We start from the raw sequence: 14,276 nt of genomic DNA, 5'->3' as shown, positions 1-14,276 counted from the left end.
CTCCCCTGTTCACTCCAGCTTTCACTCATTGCTTGCACGTCTCCAAACGCCCAGGCCGGGTCCCACCTTTGCATGTGCTGTGCCCTTTCTCTAGGATGCCACCCCTGCAGCAAACCTTATTCAGGTGTCTCCCCTTCTGTGAAGCGCACCCCCCCCTCAGCCTTCCCTCCATAGCACACTGCGAAAATAGCCAGGACACGTGCCAAGTGTTTACTGCGTGCCCAGCGTGGGGCTGCCACGTTGCAGGCAATGCCTCGTTTTGACCCTCACCACAAGCTTCTCACACTGAGACTATTGATATCGCCCATTCTGAAGACGGGCAGCGAAGGCACAGAGAGGTTTCAAGTTGGCCCGAGGTGGCAGAGCTAGTGGAGGAGGCAGGCTGGGAACTGCTAGAGAACAGGACCCTCTTGGCTCTGCCTGTCCCCCGCCCTGGCCTGTGGGCCCTTGGGACTGGGGCAGCAGCTTGCTCATTCTTGCGTCCTGTGCCCAGCACTCAAGAGTCATTCAGTTAGTGTTTGAACTGTGGCCTCTGGGACTGGGTCTCCCCCATTGAACCCCTGGATGACTGTGGCATGGAGGTCGGGCTGACATCATTAACAGAAGTGAGAACTGAGGCTCAGAAAAGTTAAGCAACCTAACAAAGCCACACGGCAAGTGAGGAAAGGCCAGCTCCCCAGGCGGTCTGAGAGAGTGCCTGGGGATGACTTGTCCTGTGGGTGAGTGGGTATCACATCAGGGAGGGCACTGGAGGCCAGGGGGCTGGAGGCTTGGCTGGGATGGGAGAAAAGCCTGTGATACTCTGCCCTGGGATTCCTGAAACCTAAAGGCCAGCAGGCCTGACAAGGGATGCTGGTGGCAGCCTGTGTAGCTTCCAGAGCAGAGCCCTGCCCGCCCAGTCCCCACTGTGCCTGGAGACGAATCAGGGCCACCCTGCCACGTTAGAAGGGAGAGCTGGGAGGAAGCTATGGCACCCCCCCTCCATCCTGGAACGCAGCCCCTTCCTACCCCACCGTGGGGTCCCACCGGCCCCATGCTCTGCTGCTTACCGGGCCAGCACCTGCTGCTGGTCCACGACGGGCAGCGGGTCATCGGTCAGCACTGCCACCTCCATGCCCACACTGTCCCTCCTCACACTGGCTGTGGCCGGCAGGGACTGAGGCTGAGCCACCACGGACACTGGGGCCTCAGTCTCCAACCACACGCCAGGCTCTGCCGTCGGCACCACCTCCAAGGCCACTTCGGAGGCCAGATCTACCTCCTGAGTGTGAAGAGAAACCCAGGTGGAGGTGGGAAGGCCACCCCCTCCCCCACGCCCGATGTCTCCCAGGAGGCTCAGTCCCAGACTGGGCCATTCCGCCTGCTGCAGCCCCGACAGATCACCTCCAGCTCAGGGACCCCAGTGACACAGAAACACGCCCTGTTGAGTTCTTACTGCCGCTATTCCCACTGACACCCCCACGCTGGGAGGAAAGCTCCCAGCTTCCTCTCTCACCTCCCACAATCCAGTCTTCACAGGCAGCCAGGGCCATCTTAAAATAGAAACTGATCACATCCCGTTCCGATGAGCCCCGCGTGACTTCCCGTCGCGTTAGCAGCAAAGTCCACTTTCCTCTCCGCCGGCTCCCTACCTCCACGGCCTCCCCCACCACCCTGGCCTCCTTTTCCATCGCTCAGAAAGTCAAGGTCTTTCCAGCCATAGGACCTTGGCACTTGCTGTCCCCTCTGCTTGCTGCTTCCCCCCGTCCCTCCTTCACGCCTGGGTCCCATCTCAGAGTCACTTCCTAGCCAGGGCTACCCCGGCCGCTCCATCTACGCCCCGCTGAGAGTCTGCTGCAGGCCCTGTGCCCAGCCCACCCTTGAGTCTAGATTGTCTTCTCTATAAATGTGGGGAGATTTAAAGCCTCCTCTCGCTCTCCTGGGGTGTTCAAACTGGGTTCCCTGATGGTGTCTTAGGGGCTACCAGCCCCGACCTGCAGCCCTTGTCCTTTACATACACTGGGCCTCAACTGCTTTACACAAAGGGCACCAAGGCTGAGGAAGGTTTGAAAGCCACCATCTAGAACAACAGGCCTCTTTCACTCCATAAGAAGATGATGGTTCCTCCCACTGCATACTGCCTGGTCACGGGCCATGGGCCACAAGCCCGGGGAAGGCGGGGGTTGTTGTTCTCAGCTCATGCATGAGGAAACTGAGGCGCAGGGAGGGAGAAGACAAGCTGGAGTTTCCCAGGAAGTTGAAGAGAACCCCGTTCCCAACACGGAGACCCAGGGAGGTACTCACAGGCCTGGGCGGGAAGTCATCAGCCGCCTCGGCTTCGGGTCTGGCATCCCTGGGCTCCAGCAGGTCTGTCAGCACAGGGGCCTGGGAGGAGAGAGGGGATGGGGGAGGAAGAAGGCTGATTTGGGCCAGAACCATCCTCTGCTCCCTTACCCCTGGCTTCACTTCAACTCCCCAAGGCCTCCTACCACCCGCTACCCTCCCCTGCCTGTCACTCCTGAGAGAAGGAGCACAAAGTGGGGGAAGAGATGAGGGAGAGAACAGAGAAGAGAGGAAATGGGACAAGGGCTGCGGGTCAGGGCATGTGGTGGGCTCCTGCTGTGTACCAGGAGTGTTGCCTGTATCCACATCCTCGTTTTACAGATGAGGAAACCGAGCTCAGAAAGGTCACACACCAAGGAAGTGGTAGACCTGAGATCTGTCTCTCTAAATACACACACACACAGACACACACACACAAACACAGACACACACAGGAAAGGAAAGGAAAGCAGAGAACAAAAAGAGAAGAAAATAGGACTCTTTTTTTCTTTGAGATGGAGTCTCACTCTGTCACCCAGGCTGGAGCACAGTGGTGCGATCTTGACTCACTGCAATCTCCATCTCCCAGGTTCAAGTGATCCTCCTACCTCAGCTTCCTGAGTAGCTGGGATTACAGGTGCACGCCACCACACCTGGCTAATTTTTATAGTTTTAGTAGAAATGGGGTTTCACCATGTTGGCCAGGCTGGTCTTGAACTCCTGGCCTCAGGCGATCCACCCACCTCGGTCTCCCAAAGTTCTGGGATTACAGGAGTGAGCCAATGTGCCTGGCCAAGAGGAACATTTTTTTAAAACAAGAGGGTTGTTGAAAAGGGAGAAGATGTTGGTCAGGGGGCCGGACGGAGGAAGAGCAGGGTCCCAGAAGCCTGACGGTCACTGAAAGGTGGCTGGATTCCCACAGACCCCCCACCCAGCTCACTACGGAGCTCACGAGCCGGTGAGGGTTGCCCAAGTCTCCGTCAGGCCTGGACACTCACTGTAACCATGGCAACTGGGCAAACGCCCCGTACAGCTGTCACTCCATCTGCAGAACAGGTGCCCACCTGGCATAACCTTGCACCTCGACCCCAACTCTCTTATTGAATTACAGAGCATGAGACAGATCTTCTCCTTTCCCAACCCCTGGACACCAGTGCCCCTGAACCAGCCACCAGTGCCAGAGCCACAGCGGACACAGTGGAGCCACGGCCTGAGCAGCAGAGGCCGTGTGTGTGAACAGTGTGTGGACAGTGAGCTCCAGACCCTGGGCAAGCTCTGCCTGCTCAGCGTTTGCATGGCACCAGGCATGACATCAGCTACCTGCACGGGGACCTTGGGGATGTCTGCCTGGGGTGCGTCTGTCCTGGCCACGGTGGAGGAGAGTCTGGCCAGCTTGGCTTCCACCTCGGCAAACGGGTCCCGCAGGCCTAGTAACCCCTGCAGGGGCACCTCCTGCGGCTCCTCTTCCGGGAGGTAGTTCTGTTCCCCCAGCTGGTGCCCAGTGGCCTCCTGCCCGACACACTCATCCAGGAAGTATCTGCTCCTGGACTCCACAGTGGGCATGGAGACCTCCACGTTGGAGGGCTCCTCGGGCCCAGGGAAAGCCTCAGACACAGAGGTTTCTTCGAGTGAGGATGACTCACTGGAGCCCACAGAAATCCCAGACTTGGAGGGTTCCACATTGGGCAGCTCCGCAAACCTGGAGGAAACCTCAGTCTTGGAGACATCATCACTGGGCAGAGTGTCAGTCGTGGAGAAGACCTCGGGTTTCACCACTGTCTCATACTGGAAAGCAGGCGGGTACTCAGAGCTGGTGGCAAACTCGGCCCTGGACATGACCTCAGCCTTGTAGAGGACTTCCGCCTGCAAGACAGCCTCTGCAAAATGGAGAAATTCCTTCAGGTTTTTTTTTTTTTTTTTTTGAGAGGGAGTCTCGGTCTGTCGCCCAGGCTGGAGTGCAGTGGCCGGATCTCAGCTCGCTGCAAGCTCCGCCTCCTGGGTTTACGCCATTCTCCTGCCTCAGCCTCCCGAGTAGCTGGGACTACAGGTGCCCGCCACCTAGCCTGGCTAGGTTTTTTTTTGTATTTTTTAGTAGAGACGGGGTTTCACCGTGTTAGCCAGGATGGTCTCGATCTCCTGACATCGTGATCCGCCCGTCTCAGCCTCCCAAAGTGCTGGGATTACAGGCTTGAGCCACCGCGCCCGGCCGTCCTTCAGGTTTTTAAAGGGTCAGAATGAGAGATCCTTCTGCAGAAGGTGGCCCCAAGCCCAGTGTTTCTTTTCCTTTTTTTTTTTTGGAGACGGAGTCTCGCTCTGTCACCCAGGCTGGAGTGCAGTGGGGCAATCTCAGCTCACTGCAAGCTCTGCCTTCCAGGTTCACGCCATTCTCCTGCCTCAGCCTCCCCAGTAGCTGGGACTACGGGCACCCGCCACCACACCTGGCTAATTTTTTTGTAGTTTTAGTAGAGATGGGGTTTCACTGTGTAAGCCAGGATGGTCCAATCTCCTGACCTTGTGATCCTCCCGCCTCAGCCTCCCAAAGTGCTGGGATTACAGGTGTGAGCCACCACACCCGGCCCAAGCCCACTGTTTCTAAAAGACCAGCTTGAGAGTCAGAGCCTCCTAGGCCCTCCAGAGGCTGGCTACAGCCTGCCTGCCTTCCCATCTCTGCTCTTATCAGAACCCAAACCTACTGCCTTCCACCTCTTCCAGGAAGCCTTCCCTGACCAACACTGTGATTTCTCCATTTTCTGACCTCCACAGCCACTAAGTGCTGGGCTCTTACGGCACGCCCTGCCTCGGGACCACTCTTCACACACTGGCAGGCTTCCTGGGGCCTTGTTGCCTTCCAAGGCTGGGAGTTCAGCAGATTTCATGCCCAGGTGCCCTAGGAGCCCCCACTGGAGTGCCCGGCCCAGGGCTCTTGTCCACTGGATATGCTAGATCCGCGAGAGCTAAATGAATGCTGTGGATGAATGTCAGAGCCAGACAAAGAGCAGCTGGAGGCCTCATATTCAATCTGGACTGCAGGGAACACTCCAAAGGGCAGAACATGCTAGAATCGGCTCCCTCCTCTTCCCCTGGGTCTCCTCCAGGAGCGCATCTCCCTTGCAGTGGAGACAGGACTGCATTCACATGGACCCCTTAGTGCTCCGGCTCAGGGGGCTCCCGGCGCCTCTCATACCTCCCACCCATTTCTTCATCGCTGTGTCCCAGACCCCTGTAAGCGGGTCTTGATATTTCCCTTTGCTGAAATATGGGATCCACTCCCCAGCTAAATGGCCTGGATCTCTCTCAGACTTGGTTTCCACGTGGTTAGGGGAAGATTCAGGGAGTCCTACCTCACTGGACTGGGGAAAGAGAGGCTCAGTGAGAAGGTACAGGTAAAGCAGGTAAATTACCCGACACGTGGTAATGTGCAACAAATGGTACCGACGGTGCGATCAGTATCATCATCATTCCAGGCCTGGATTCTACTCTATTCATGAGTGCTAGGAAGTCTGAACCTCCAGGCAGCATGCGTGTTTGACTGACACTGGTACAGCAGAACATCCTAGGGCGGCAAAAAGAAGACAAAAACTAAAGGCCAAGTGCAGTGGCTCACGCCTGTAATCCCACTTTGGGAGGCCAAGGCAGGTGGACCGCTTGAGCCCTGGAGTTCGAGACCAGCCTGGCCAACATGACGAAACCCCATCTCTACTGAAAACACAAAAATTAGCCGGGTGTGGTAGTGTGCACCTGTAATTCCAGCTACTCAGGAGACTGAGGCATGACAATTGCTTAAACCCGGGATGTAGAGGTTGCAGTGAGCCAAGATCATGCCACTGCACTCCAGCCTGGGTGACAGAGCAAGACTCCATCTCAAAACAAATTTTTTTTTTTTTAAAAAGACAAAAACTTCCAGATAGGTAAAAACTTGTGGCTACGGATTAAATCCTTATTATGGGATGTGTTTGCTTTGGTAACAGAGAGGCTCAAAAGAGGAGAAAATGGAAAACACAGAAATTCGGGGCAGGGGCTTGCCTTTACAGAAAGGGTGTACTTCACAGCTCACAGTCAGCCTCGAGCTGGAGCCCAGCCCGTGGCTAAGCCATCCCAGTGCAGTGCTGTGGGTGAGAACACTGGCTCTGGGGCCAGACTGCCTGGGTTCAAATCCTGGCTCTCCTTTACCAGCTGTGTGACCATGGATGGGCAACTTACTTACCCTCTCTGTGCCTCAGTTTCCTCATCTATATAGTGAGCATAACTGTCGTACCTACCTTACCGGACCATTGTGAGGATAAAACAGACCTGAGCCTGGGGTGCAGAAAATGCTCTGTGATGCAGTTACTGCAGTGAGGCAGAAAGGAGGCCACCTTCCCTCGAGACAGCCTGGAGAGGCAAGGGGTGCCCACCTGTCTCCTTCCGTAGGTTCTCCTCCAGTGTGGACAGCCTGACATCATATGAGTTGCGCATGGCAGTGATATCTTCCTCCAGCCTGGCCCGAGACTCCTGCTCAGCCTTATAGTCGGCTTTCAGCCGGGCCAGGCGCTCTTCATACTCCTGGTGGGGAGGGGGGACCAGAGGGCAGGCAGCATTTTATCATGGTTTTGAAACCCAGCTTTAGGTATTCCTTTGTTGCTATTCAAACAATACAGAACATATAAGTAAGCCAAGAGAATCCAATTGTACAACACTGTGATAATTACTTGCTAGTGAAGACCTTTCTAAACTGTTCTCAATGCTTTTTTGTTTTCTTTTGTTTTTGAGACAGGGTCTCACTCTGTCCCCCAGGCTGGAGTGCAATGGCATAATCATGGCTCATTCCAGCCTCAAACTCCCAGGCTCAAGTGATCCTCCTGCCTCAGCCTCCTGAATAGCTGGGACTATAGGCATGCCACCATCAGCTAATTAAAAAAAAAATTTTTGTGGGGCAGGCGCAGTGGCTCACGCCTGTAACTCCAACACTTTGGGAAACCGAGGCAGATCGCTTGAGGCCATGGTTCAAGACCAGCCTGGCCAACATGGCGAAACCCCGTCTCTACTAAAAGTACAAAAATTAGCCAAGCATGGTGGCGTGCCTGTAATCTCAGTTACTGGGGAAGCAGAGGCATGAGACTGCTTGAACCTGGGAAGTGGGGGTCGCAGTGAGCCAAGATCATGCCACTGCTCTCCAGCCTGGGTGACAGAGTGAGACTCTGTCTCAAAAATAAAAATAAATAAAAAATTTCTAGAGTAGGGGTCTCACTATGTTGCCCAGCTTGTTCTCAAACTCCTGGACTCAAGTTATCCTCCCACCCTGGCCTCCCAAAGTGTTGGGATTACAGGCATGAGCCACCACACCCAGCCTCTCAGTGCTTCTTTTTGTTTGTTTGTTTGTTTTTTGAGATGGAGTTTCACTCTTGTTGCCCAGGTTGGAGTGCAATGGCACAATCTCAGCTCACTGCAACCTCCACCCCCCAGGTTCAGGCGATTCTCCTGCCGCAGCCTCCCAAGTAGCTGGGATTACAGGTGTCCACCACCAAGTCCGGTTAATTTTTTTTTTTTTTTTTTTTAGTAGAGACGGGGTTTCACCATGTTGGCCAGGTTGGTCTTGAACTCCTGACCTCAGGTGATCCGCCAGCCTCAGCCTCCCAATGTGCTGGGAATACAGGCGTGAGCCACTATGCCCAGGCTGCTCAGTGCATTTTTAACAGATTAATAATATGTGCGTTTGTTTGCAATCTATTTTATCCACACAGCAATATATCAAGAACACCTTTCCACGTTGGCAAATACCTTTCTGCCCAATGGTCCTCAATCCATCAATGACAAAATATATTTTTATTCACCCACTTCTCTCCATCTTTGCTATCACTGCCAGCTCTCATCCAAACAGCCACCTGGTCCTCACCTCTGTTCTCACTCTGGCCCCAACCTCTGACACAGCCATGGTGTCCATGCAGGTGTCTCCCCTGCTTAGGAGCTGCTAATGGAATCCCATGTTCATGGATGAAATCTAAGCTCCCCAACTTGATCTGAGTCCCAAGTGATTTGGCCCTGCCTACCCCTCAACGGCTATGATGCACATTTGGGGCCTCCTAGACAAACCCACTTCCTCCCTGCCCCAAGGCCTGTGCCCTGCTCCCTGGCAAGCACCTTCCCAGGCCTCAGCTTAGTAACACCCCTCAGAGAGGCCTTCCCTGACCATACTCTCAGAAGCCCTCCTGCACTGCTCTCTGTCCCTTCCTCTATTGCTTTTTTTTTTTTTTTCCTGAGACAGAGTCTCACTCTGTCACCTGGGCTGGAGTGCAGTGGCTCAATTTCAGCTCACTGCAACCTCTGCCTCCCAGGTTCAAGTGATTCTCCTGCCTCTGCCTCCCAAGTAGCCTATTACATGCTCACCCCACCATGCCTGGCTAATTTTTGTATTTTTGGTAGAGATGGGGTTTTCAATCATTTCACTACCCCAGGATGAGGACTCCTGGGAGATAGCCAAGGGCAGGACACACTTGCCCGGGGAAGGGTGTGAATGGGTGTGAACAGGTGTGAACGGGTGTGACTGGGTGAATGGTGGGTGGATGGGTGTGAATGGGTGTGTGGTGTGTGAATGGGTGTGAACAGTGTGTGAGCTGTCTCAGCAGCGCCCCCTTCCTCACAGCCCTCCACAGCTGCTGTCTTCTGACACCAGGGCAAGGGCCGCCAGTTGCTTCTTTTCCTTCCTTGTGTCTCTTCTGTCTCTCCAGCTTCCTAGTAATCACAGGAGCTGCTACTTCTGCCTGACTCATTGCTTCCTTCATGATCATCTCTACGTATTTGATTACAGTTTATTGTTGGTCTCCCCTACCAGAAGGCACCCTCCAGAAAGCAAGGACCATCCTGTCCTTTTTTGTTGTTGTTGTGAGACGGAGTCTCGCTCTGTTGCCCAGGCTGGAGTGCAGTGGTGTGATCTCAGCTCACTGTAACCTCCACCTCCCAGGTTCAAGCAATTCTCCTGCCTCAGCCTCCTGAGTAGCTGGGACTACAGGTGTGCACCACCACACCCAGCTAATTTTTTACATTTTTGGTAGAGACAGGGTTTCACCATCTTGGCCAGGCTGGAAGGACCATCCTGTCTTGTAACCTCGGAGCCTGCCAGAAGAGGGATTCAAGAAACACCTGTGGAGCCAGTAAATGGCAGAACTGCAGGTTATGGGCATGCAACATATTCAGGCCTCTGACACACACGTCCCAAGAGAAGGGCAGGGCATTTATGAATTAAAGATAGTCTGGGACCCTTTGTCTTCTGGAGCCACTGCTGACAGACGCGCCTGCCACTGTAGTAAGCCAGAGAGAGGGGACAAGGACAGGGATGGGGTGGGCAAGCACCACGTCATACTCCCACATCTCCAGATCCCTTTGGCAAATACAAACTGGCATGGATAGCACTGATTTAGGCTCTTAGGGAGGGAGAGAAGGGGACAGAGAATAATTCAGATGTAATCGTGCATTCTTCAGTACATTTTTAGATACACTTGAACCTCAAAGCAATACCCACAGTGTTACTGAGGCCCAGGGAGGTTCCATGACCAGGCAGCTCTTCAGAGCCCTGCAGCCCTCTCCTCCACTGCCCCCTGCTCTCGCTGCCCTCCTCACCAGGACCCATGGCTCGAGTCATCCCAGGACCCATGGCTCGAGTCAGTAAACATCCCTGACTCCCTCACCCAGCCCCTCTATTGTTTTCTCCCAGCACAGCCCTGACCCTGGTTAAACCCAGGCCTCACCTTAGCAATACACGGATGGAAACATACACATACTCACGCACACACATGCAGGCACACACATGCACATGCAGGCACACATGTACCCGCAGGCACACATGCGCACACACACATGCACCCCATAGGCACACATGCACACACACACATTCACACACATACACATGCAGGCACACATGCACACATACATGCACACGCATGCACACATACATGCACACACGCACACACGGACACAACATATGCATGTGCACAGCACCACCAGTCTCCTTTTTTTTTTTTTTTTTTTTTGAGACGGAGTCTCGCTCTGTCACCCAGGCTGGAGTGCAGTGGCCGGATCTCAGCTCACTGCAAGCTCCGCCTCCCGGGTTCACGCCATTCTCCTGCCTCAGCCTCCCGAGTAGTTGGGACTACAGGCGCCCGCCACCTCGCCCGGCTAGTTTTTTTTTGTATTTTTTAGTAGAGACGGGGTTTCACCATGTTGACCAGGATGGTCTCGATCTCCTGACCTCGTGATCCGCCTGTCTCGGCCTCCCAAAGTGCTGGGATTACAGGCTTGAGCCACCGCGCCCGGCCCAGTCTCCTTTTTTTTTTAATTTTTAATTTTTTTTTAGTCAGAGTCTCACTCTGTCGCCCAGGCTGGAGTGCAGTGGCGCCATCTCGGCTCACTGCAACCTCCGCCTCCCGGGTTCAACCAGTTCTCCTGCCTCAGCCACCCAAGTAACTGGGATCACAGGCACATGCCATCACGCCCAGCTAATTTTTGTATTTTTAGTAGAGACGGGGTTTCGCCATGTTGGCCCGGCTGGTCTTGAACTCCTGACCTCAAGCAATCAGCCCCCTTCGGCATACCAAAATGCTGGGATTACAGGCATGAGCCACTGCGCCCAACCCCATTCTCACTTTTAAACATGGGACCCGAATCTCAGGCAGGTGGGCTTCTACATGGCTGAGCCCACAGCCCCAGTCCCACCCTTTCGCTCTGTCTTCCCAACCCTCCTCTCCTCCCACATTCGTTGCCTGGTGAGTCACAGAGAACAGGGAGGCACAGGACTCCCTCACCTTCCCGTCCACCTGCAGGTCTACCTGGAAGCTCCACCTCCTCTCATCCCACGCCGCACAGCTCCAGGACCTTGTGCTTGCGATCCGCCCCCTCCTTCCTGTACCTCGACTTCTCCCTCTGTGCTGGATAATTCCCGACAGTCTACAAGACATGCTCTCTTACTTCCCACATTTAAAGCATGAAAAACCCTTCCTTGGCCCCACATCTCCCTCTGGCTAGAGTGTCCAGCACTCAGCAAGCGCTCACAATATGCCTGTTAAGGTCTGAATGGCGGAGCTGACCCCCAACTCTTGCTTGGTACATGATACACAGCCCGCCAAGGAGAAGACGGCCCTTCATTTCATCCTCTTACATCCCTAAGCAGCAGCAGGAAAGGCGCTATGATGCCTGTTCTGCAGATGAGACAGAGGCTCAGAGAGCTCCAACAATCTGCCCAAGGTCACAGAGCCTATAAGGATGGACCTGCAGAAAGTGAAAGCTGGAGGGACCCCAGGAATCTTCCGGTCCAAACCCCTGGTTCAGACTGGGGACCGAAACCCGGCTCCCGGCCCGTGCCCTTCCCTACACAGAGGGGCCTCCTCCCTTTTCCTGAATGGTTCTGGAATAGAAAGCGAAACATGGTCCCAGGAGCATAGCAGGAGCTCAATAAATATGAGAGTTGAGGAAAAGAACAAATGGGAGGGAGGAAGGAAGCAGGGATAGCAGAGGTGCGGGGGGCACACACATCTTCAACGCTTCCTCCAAGCATGGCTCACAGAAGAAACCTCACGGTTTCTTGGAATCCTGGTGGCGGTGGCGTCAGGCAGCAGCACTCTGACGCAGTGTCCACTGGGACGCCCCACGAGGAGGAGGCAGGCGACCCCATCCCCAGGGCAGAAGGCACCCCCATCCGTGGCTCTCCGGGGGCCTGCCAGGAACGGCGTCGCTTCTCCCTGGTGACCACCAGGGGGAGGCAGTGCCCTACTTACCGGAGAGCGGGGCCGCCGGCCCCATCGGGCTTCCCGGGAAGGAAGCCTCCGTCCCCGTCCTGCACAGCCCGCCCCACCCCCTCCATCTGTGACCAAAGCCCCCCGGGCTGCGACTCCATGTGTGACTCCCAGCCTCCGAGCCCCCCTGTGCGACTCCATGCCCACTCCGAACTCCAGTAGGCTGGCTTCTCTGGTTTCTGTGGGCTTATCTGAGCTCAGCCATCCCCCAGGGCCCCTCCTTGCTAAAGCCTCCCTGGGAGCCTCCCCACGGCTACAGGAAGGGACCTGACACCCGGGCTGGAAACGGCAGTGGAGGGAGAAAGGCAGTGCCCGCCGCAGAGCTCCCAGAGCCAGCAGGGGCGGACGGCGTCCGCTGGGGGCACCATCGAGCCTCTCCCCAAACAGCACAGGCCCCGCCCGTCACGTACAGCACCCAAGGCCTGGATTTCTCCCAGGCCTCTGGCCCACAGGACTGAGACCCCCAAAGTCCTCCTATCTGCCCCAGAGGCTGGGCCCCAGGTCCCCACAGCCCAACAGGGGCTTCCGAGGCCTGAGGGCGGACCCGAATGGGAGGTCGTAGTTGAGTGGCAGGGGTCCAGCAGCGGACACATCCAGGCCCAGCCCCTGGATAGCTCGTCCTGCGTGGCATCGGGTTCCAAATCAGGAAAAGCCAGGGATCTAAAGGGACCATCAGGCCCGGCGCAGTGGCTCATGCCTGTAAACCCAACACTTCGGGAGGCTGAGGTGGGAGGATCGCTTGAGCCCAGGAGTTCAAGACCAGCCTAGGAAACATAGAGATCCCATCTCTACAAAAAAATTTAAAAATTAGCCAAGCGTAATGACATGCACCTGTGGTCCAGGCTACTTGGGAAGCTGAGGTGGAAGGAGCACCTGAGCCAGGGAGTTTGCAGCTGCGTGAGTTGAGATCGCACCACTGCACTCCAGCCTGGGTGACAACAAGATGCTGTCTCAAAAATAAATAAGTAAATAAATAAATGAATAAAGGGACTGCCACATGTCAAACTCCACCGCACACTCAGGTCTCAGGATGCAGCATTTAGGCGGGATTCTCTGGAAACCAACAGAGCCTGGAGTCAGGGATGGAGCCAAAGGCAGGAGTGGGGAGGCCCCACCACGCCTGGCTGTGGAAGTCCTGCTCTGGGGATCAGCTCTGCCTTTGGAAATCAGGGGCATCATCTCACCCGCTGCTTCCCAGGGATGTTGGGAGGCACTCACATGAGAGGACCCAGGCGCCCCAGGTGACAGCTTTTTCCAGGAGGCTAACACCACATACCTGCTGGTCAAACGGGCTGCCTGGCTCTAAGACCCTGGCTTGTTCACGGCTGCTGCGGGACAGACTCCTCCGCACCCTGACTGCCTCGCCCCTGCACAGGCCATTTCCACAGCCAGGCATGCCTTTTCTGCTTCCATCAATGCACAGCTACCCCTTCCTTCAAAACCGAGGGGGAGAACACGCCCCTGGAGACGCCCCTGCACCCCTCTATTCTCACCATGCAGGCCCTGAGGCAGTACTGACTGCAGTCTGGAGTCAAGAACTCAAGTTCAAATCCTGGCTCAGACTCTTTGCTGTGTGACGTTGGGCAAGTCCTGGCATCTCTTTGAGCCTCAACTTTCTCAGGACCAACCCCAAGGTGAAGGTACGGTGATACCGCATTGGACCCAGCGGCAGCTCTGCCCTTCTTGCTGGGCCACACCTGCCTGCCCCTTCTCCATGTTCCCACCCACTTGGATCTCACCTCCCGGATCAGCTGCTTCTCGGCCTCCATGTCATGCTGGATCACAGGTGGGGGCAACAGCTTCTCCTCCAGCTGCACAGGGTCTGGGGGCACCTGCCTGGACAGCAAGGCTGGAAGAGAAACAGAAATTAGCAGCCAGGACAAGGGGCAGATGGTGTGCAGGAATTACACGGAAATCTGTAAAAAGACGACCTCATGGTCATTCAAAAAGACTTTAAAGTATTGAGCTTGGCCGGGCGCGGTGGCTCACGCCTGTAATCCCAGCACTTTGGGAGGCCGAGACGGGCGGATCACGAGGTCAGGAGATCGAGAGCATCCTGGCTAACACGGTGAAACCCCGTCTCTACTAAAAAATACAAAAAACTAGCCGGGCGCGGTGGCGGGTGCCTGTAATCCCAGCTACTCGGGAGGCTGAGGCAGGAGAATGGCGTGAACCCGGGAGGCGGAGCTTGCAGTGAGCTGAGATCCGGCCACT

General features: G+C 55.5%; 1 protein-coding gene across 4 annotated transcripts in view; it reads right to left on the bottom strand.

Annotated features, from left to right (window-relative positions):
* LOC105483084 (kinesin family member 17) overlaps positions 1 to 14,276 on the bottom strand; it is a 54,696-nt gene that overhangs the window by 20,512 nt on the left and 19,908 nt on the right. For all 4 annotated transcript variants that reach the window (XM_011743710.2, XM_011743711.2, XM_011743712.2 and 1 more), the window contains exons 6-10: positions 13,802 to 13,911; positions 6,696 to 6,843; positions 3,622 to 4,178; positions 2,284 to 2,364; positions 1,050 to 1,261 (exon numbers count right to left, since the gene is read on the bottom strand). In XM_011743710.2, coding sequence (XP_011742012.2) covers positions 1,050 to 1,261; positions 2,284 to 2,364; positions 3,622 to 4,178; positions 6,696 to 6,843; positions 13,802 to 13,911 — 1,108 coding nt within the window. The remainder of the gene's footprint in view (positions 1 to 1,049; positions 1,262 to 2,283; positions 2,365 to 3,621; positions 4,179 to 6,695; positions 6,844 to 13,801; positions 13,912 to 14,276) is intronic.

Source organism: Macaca nemestrina, chromosome 1 (genome assembly GCF_043159975.1).
Source record: "Macaca nemestrina isolate mMacNem1 chromosome 1, mMacNem.hap1, whole genome shotgun sequence".
Taxonomy (NCBI): Eukaryota; Metazoa; Chordata; class Mammalia; order Primates; family Cercopithecidae; genus Macaca; species Macaca nemestrina.
Note: the sequence above shows the minus strand (reverse complement) of the source record. Positions and strands in the feature narration are given on the sequence as shown.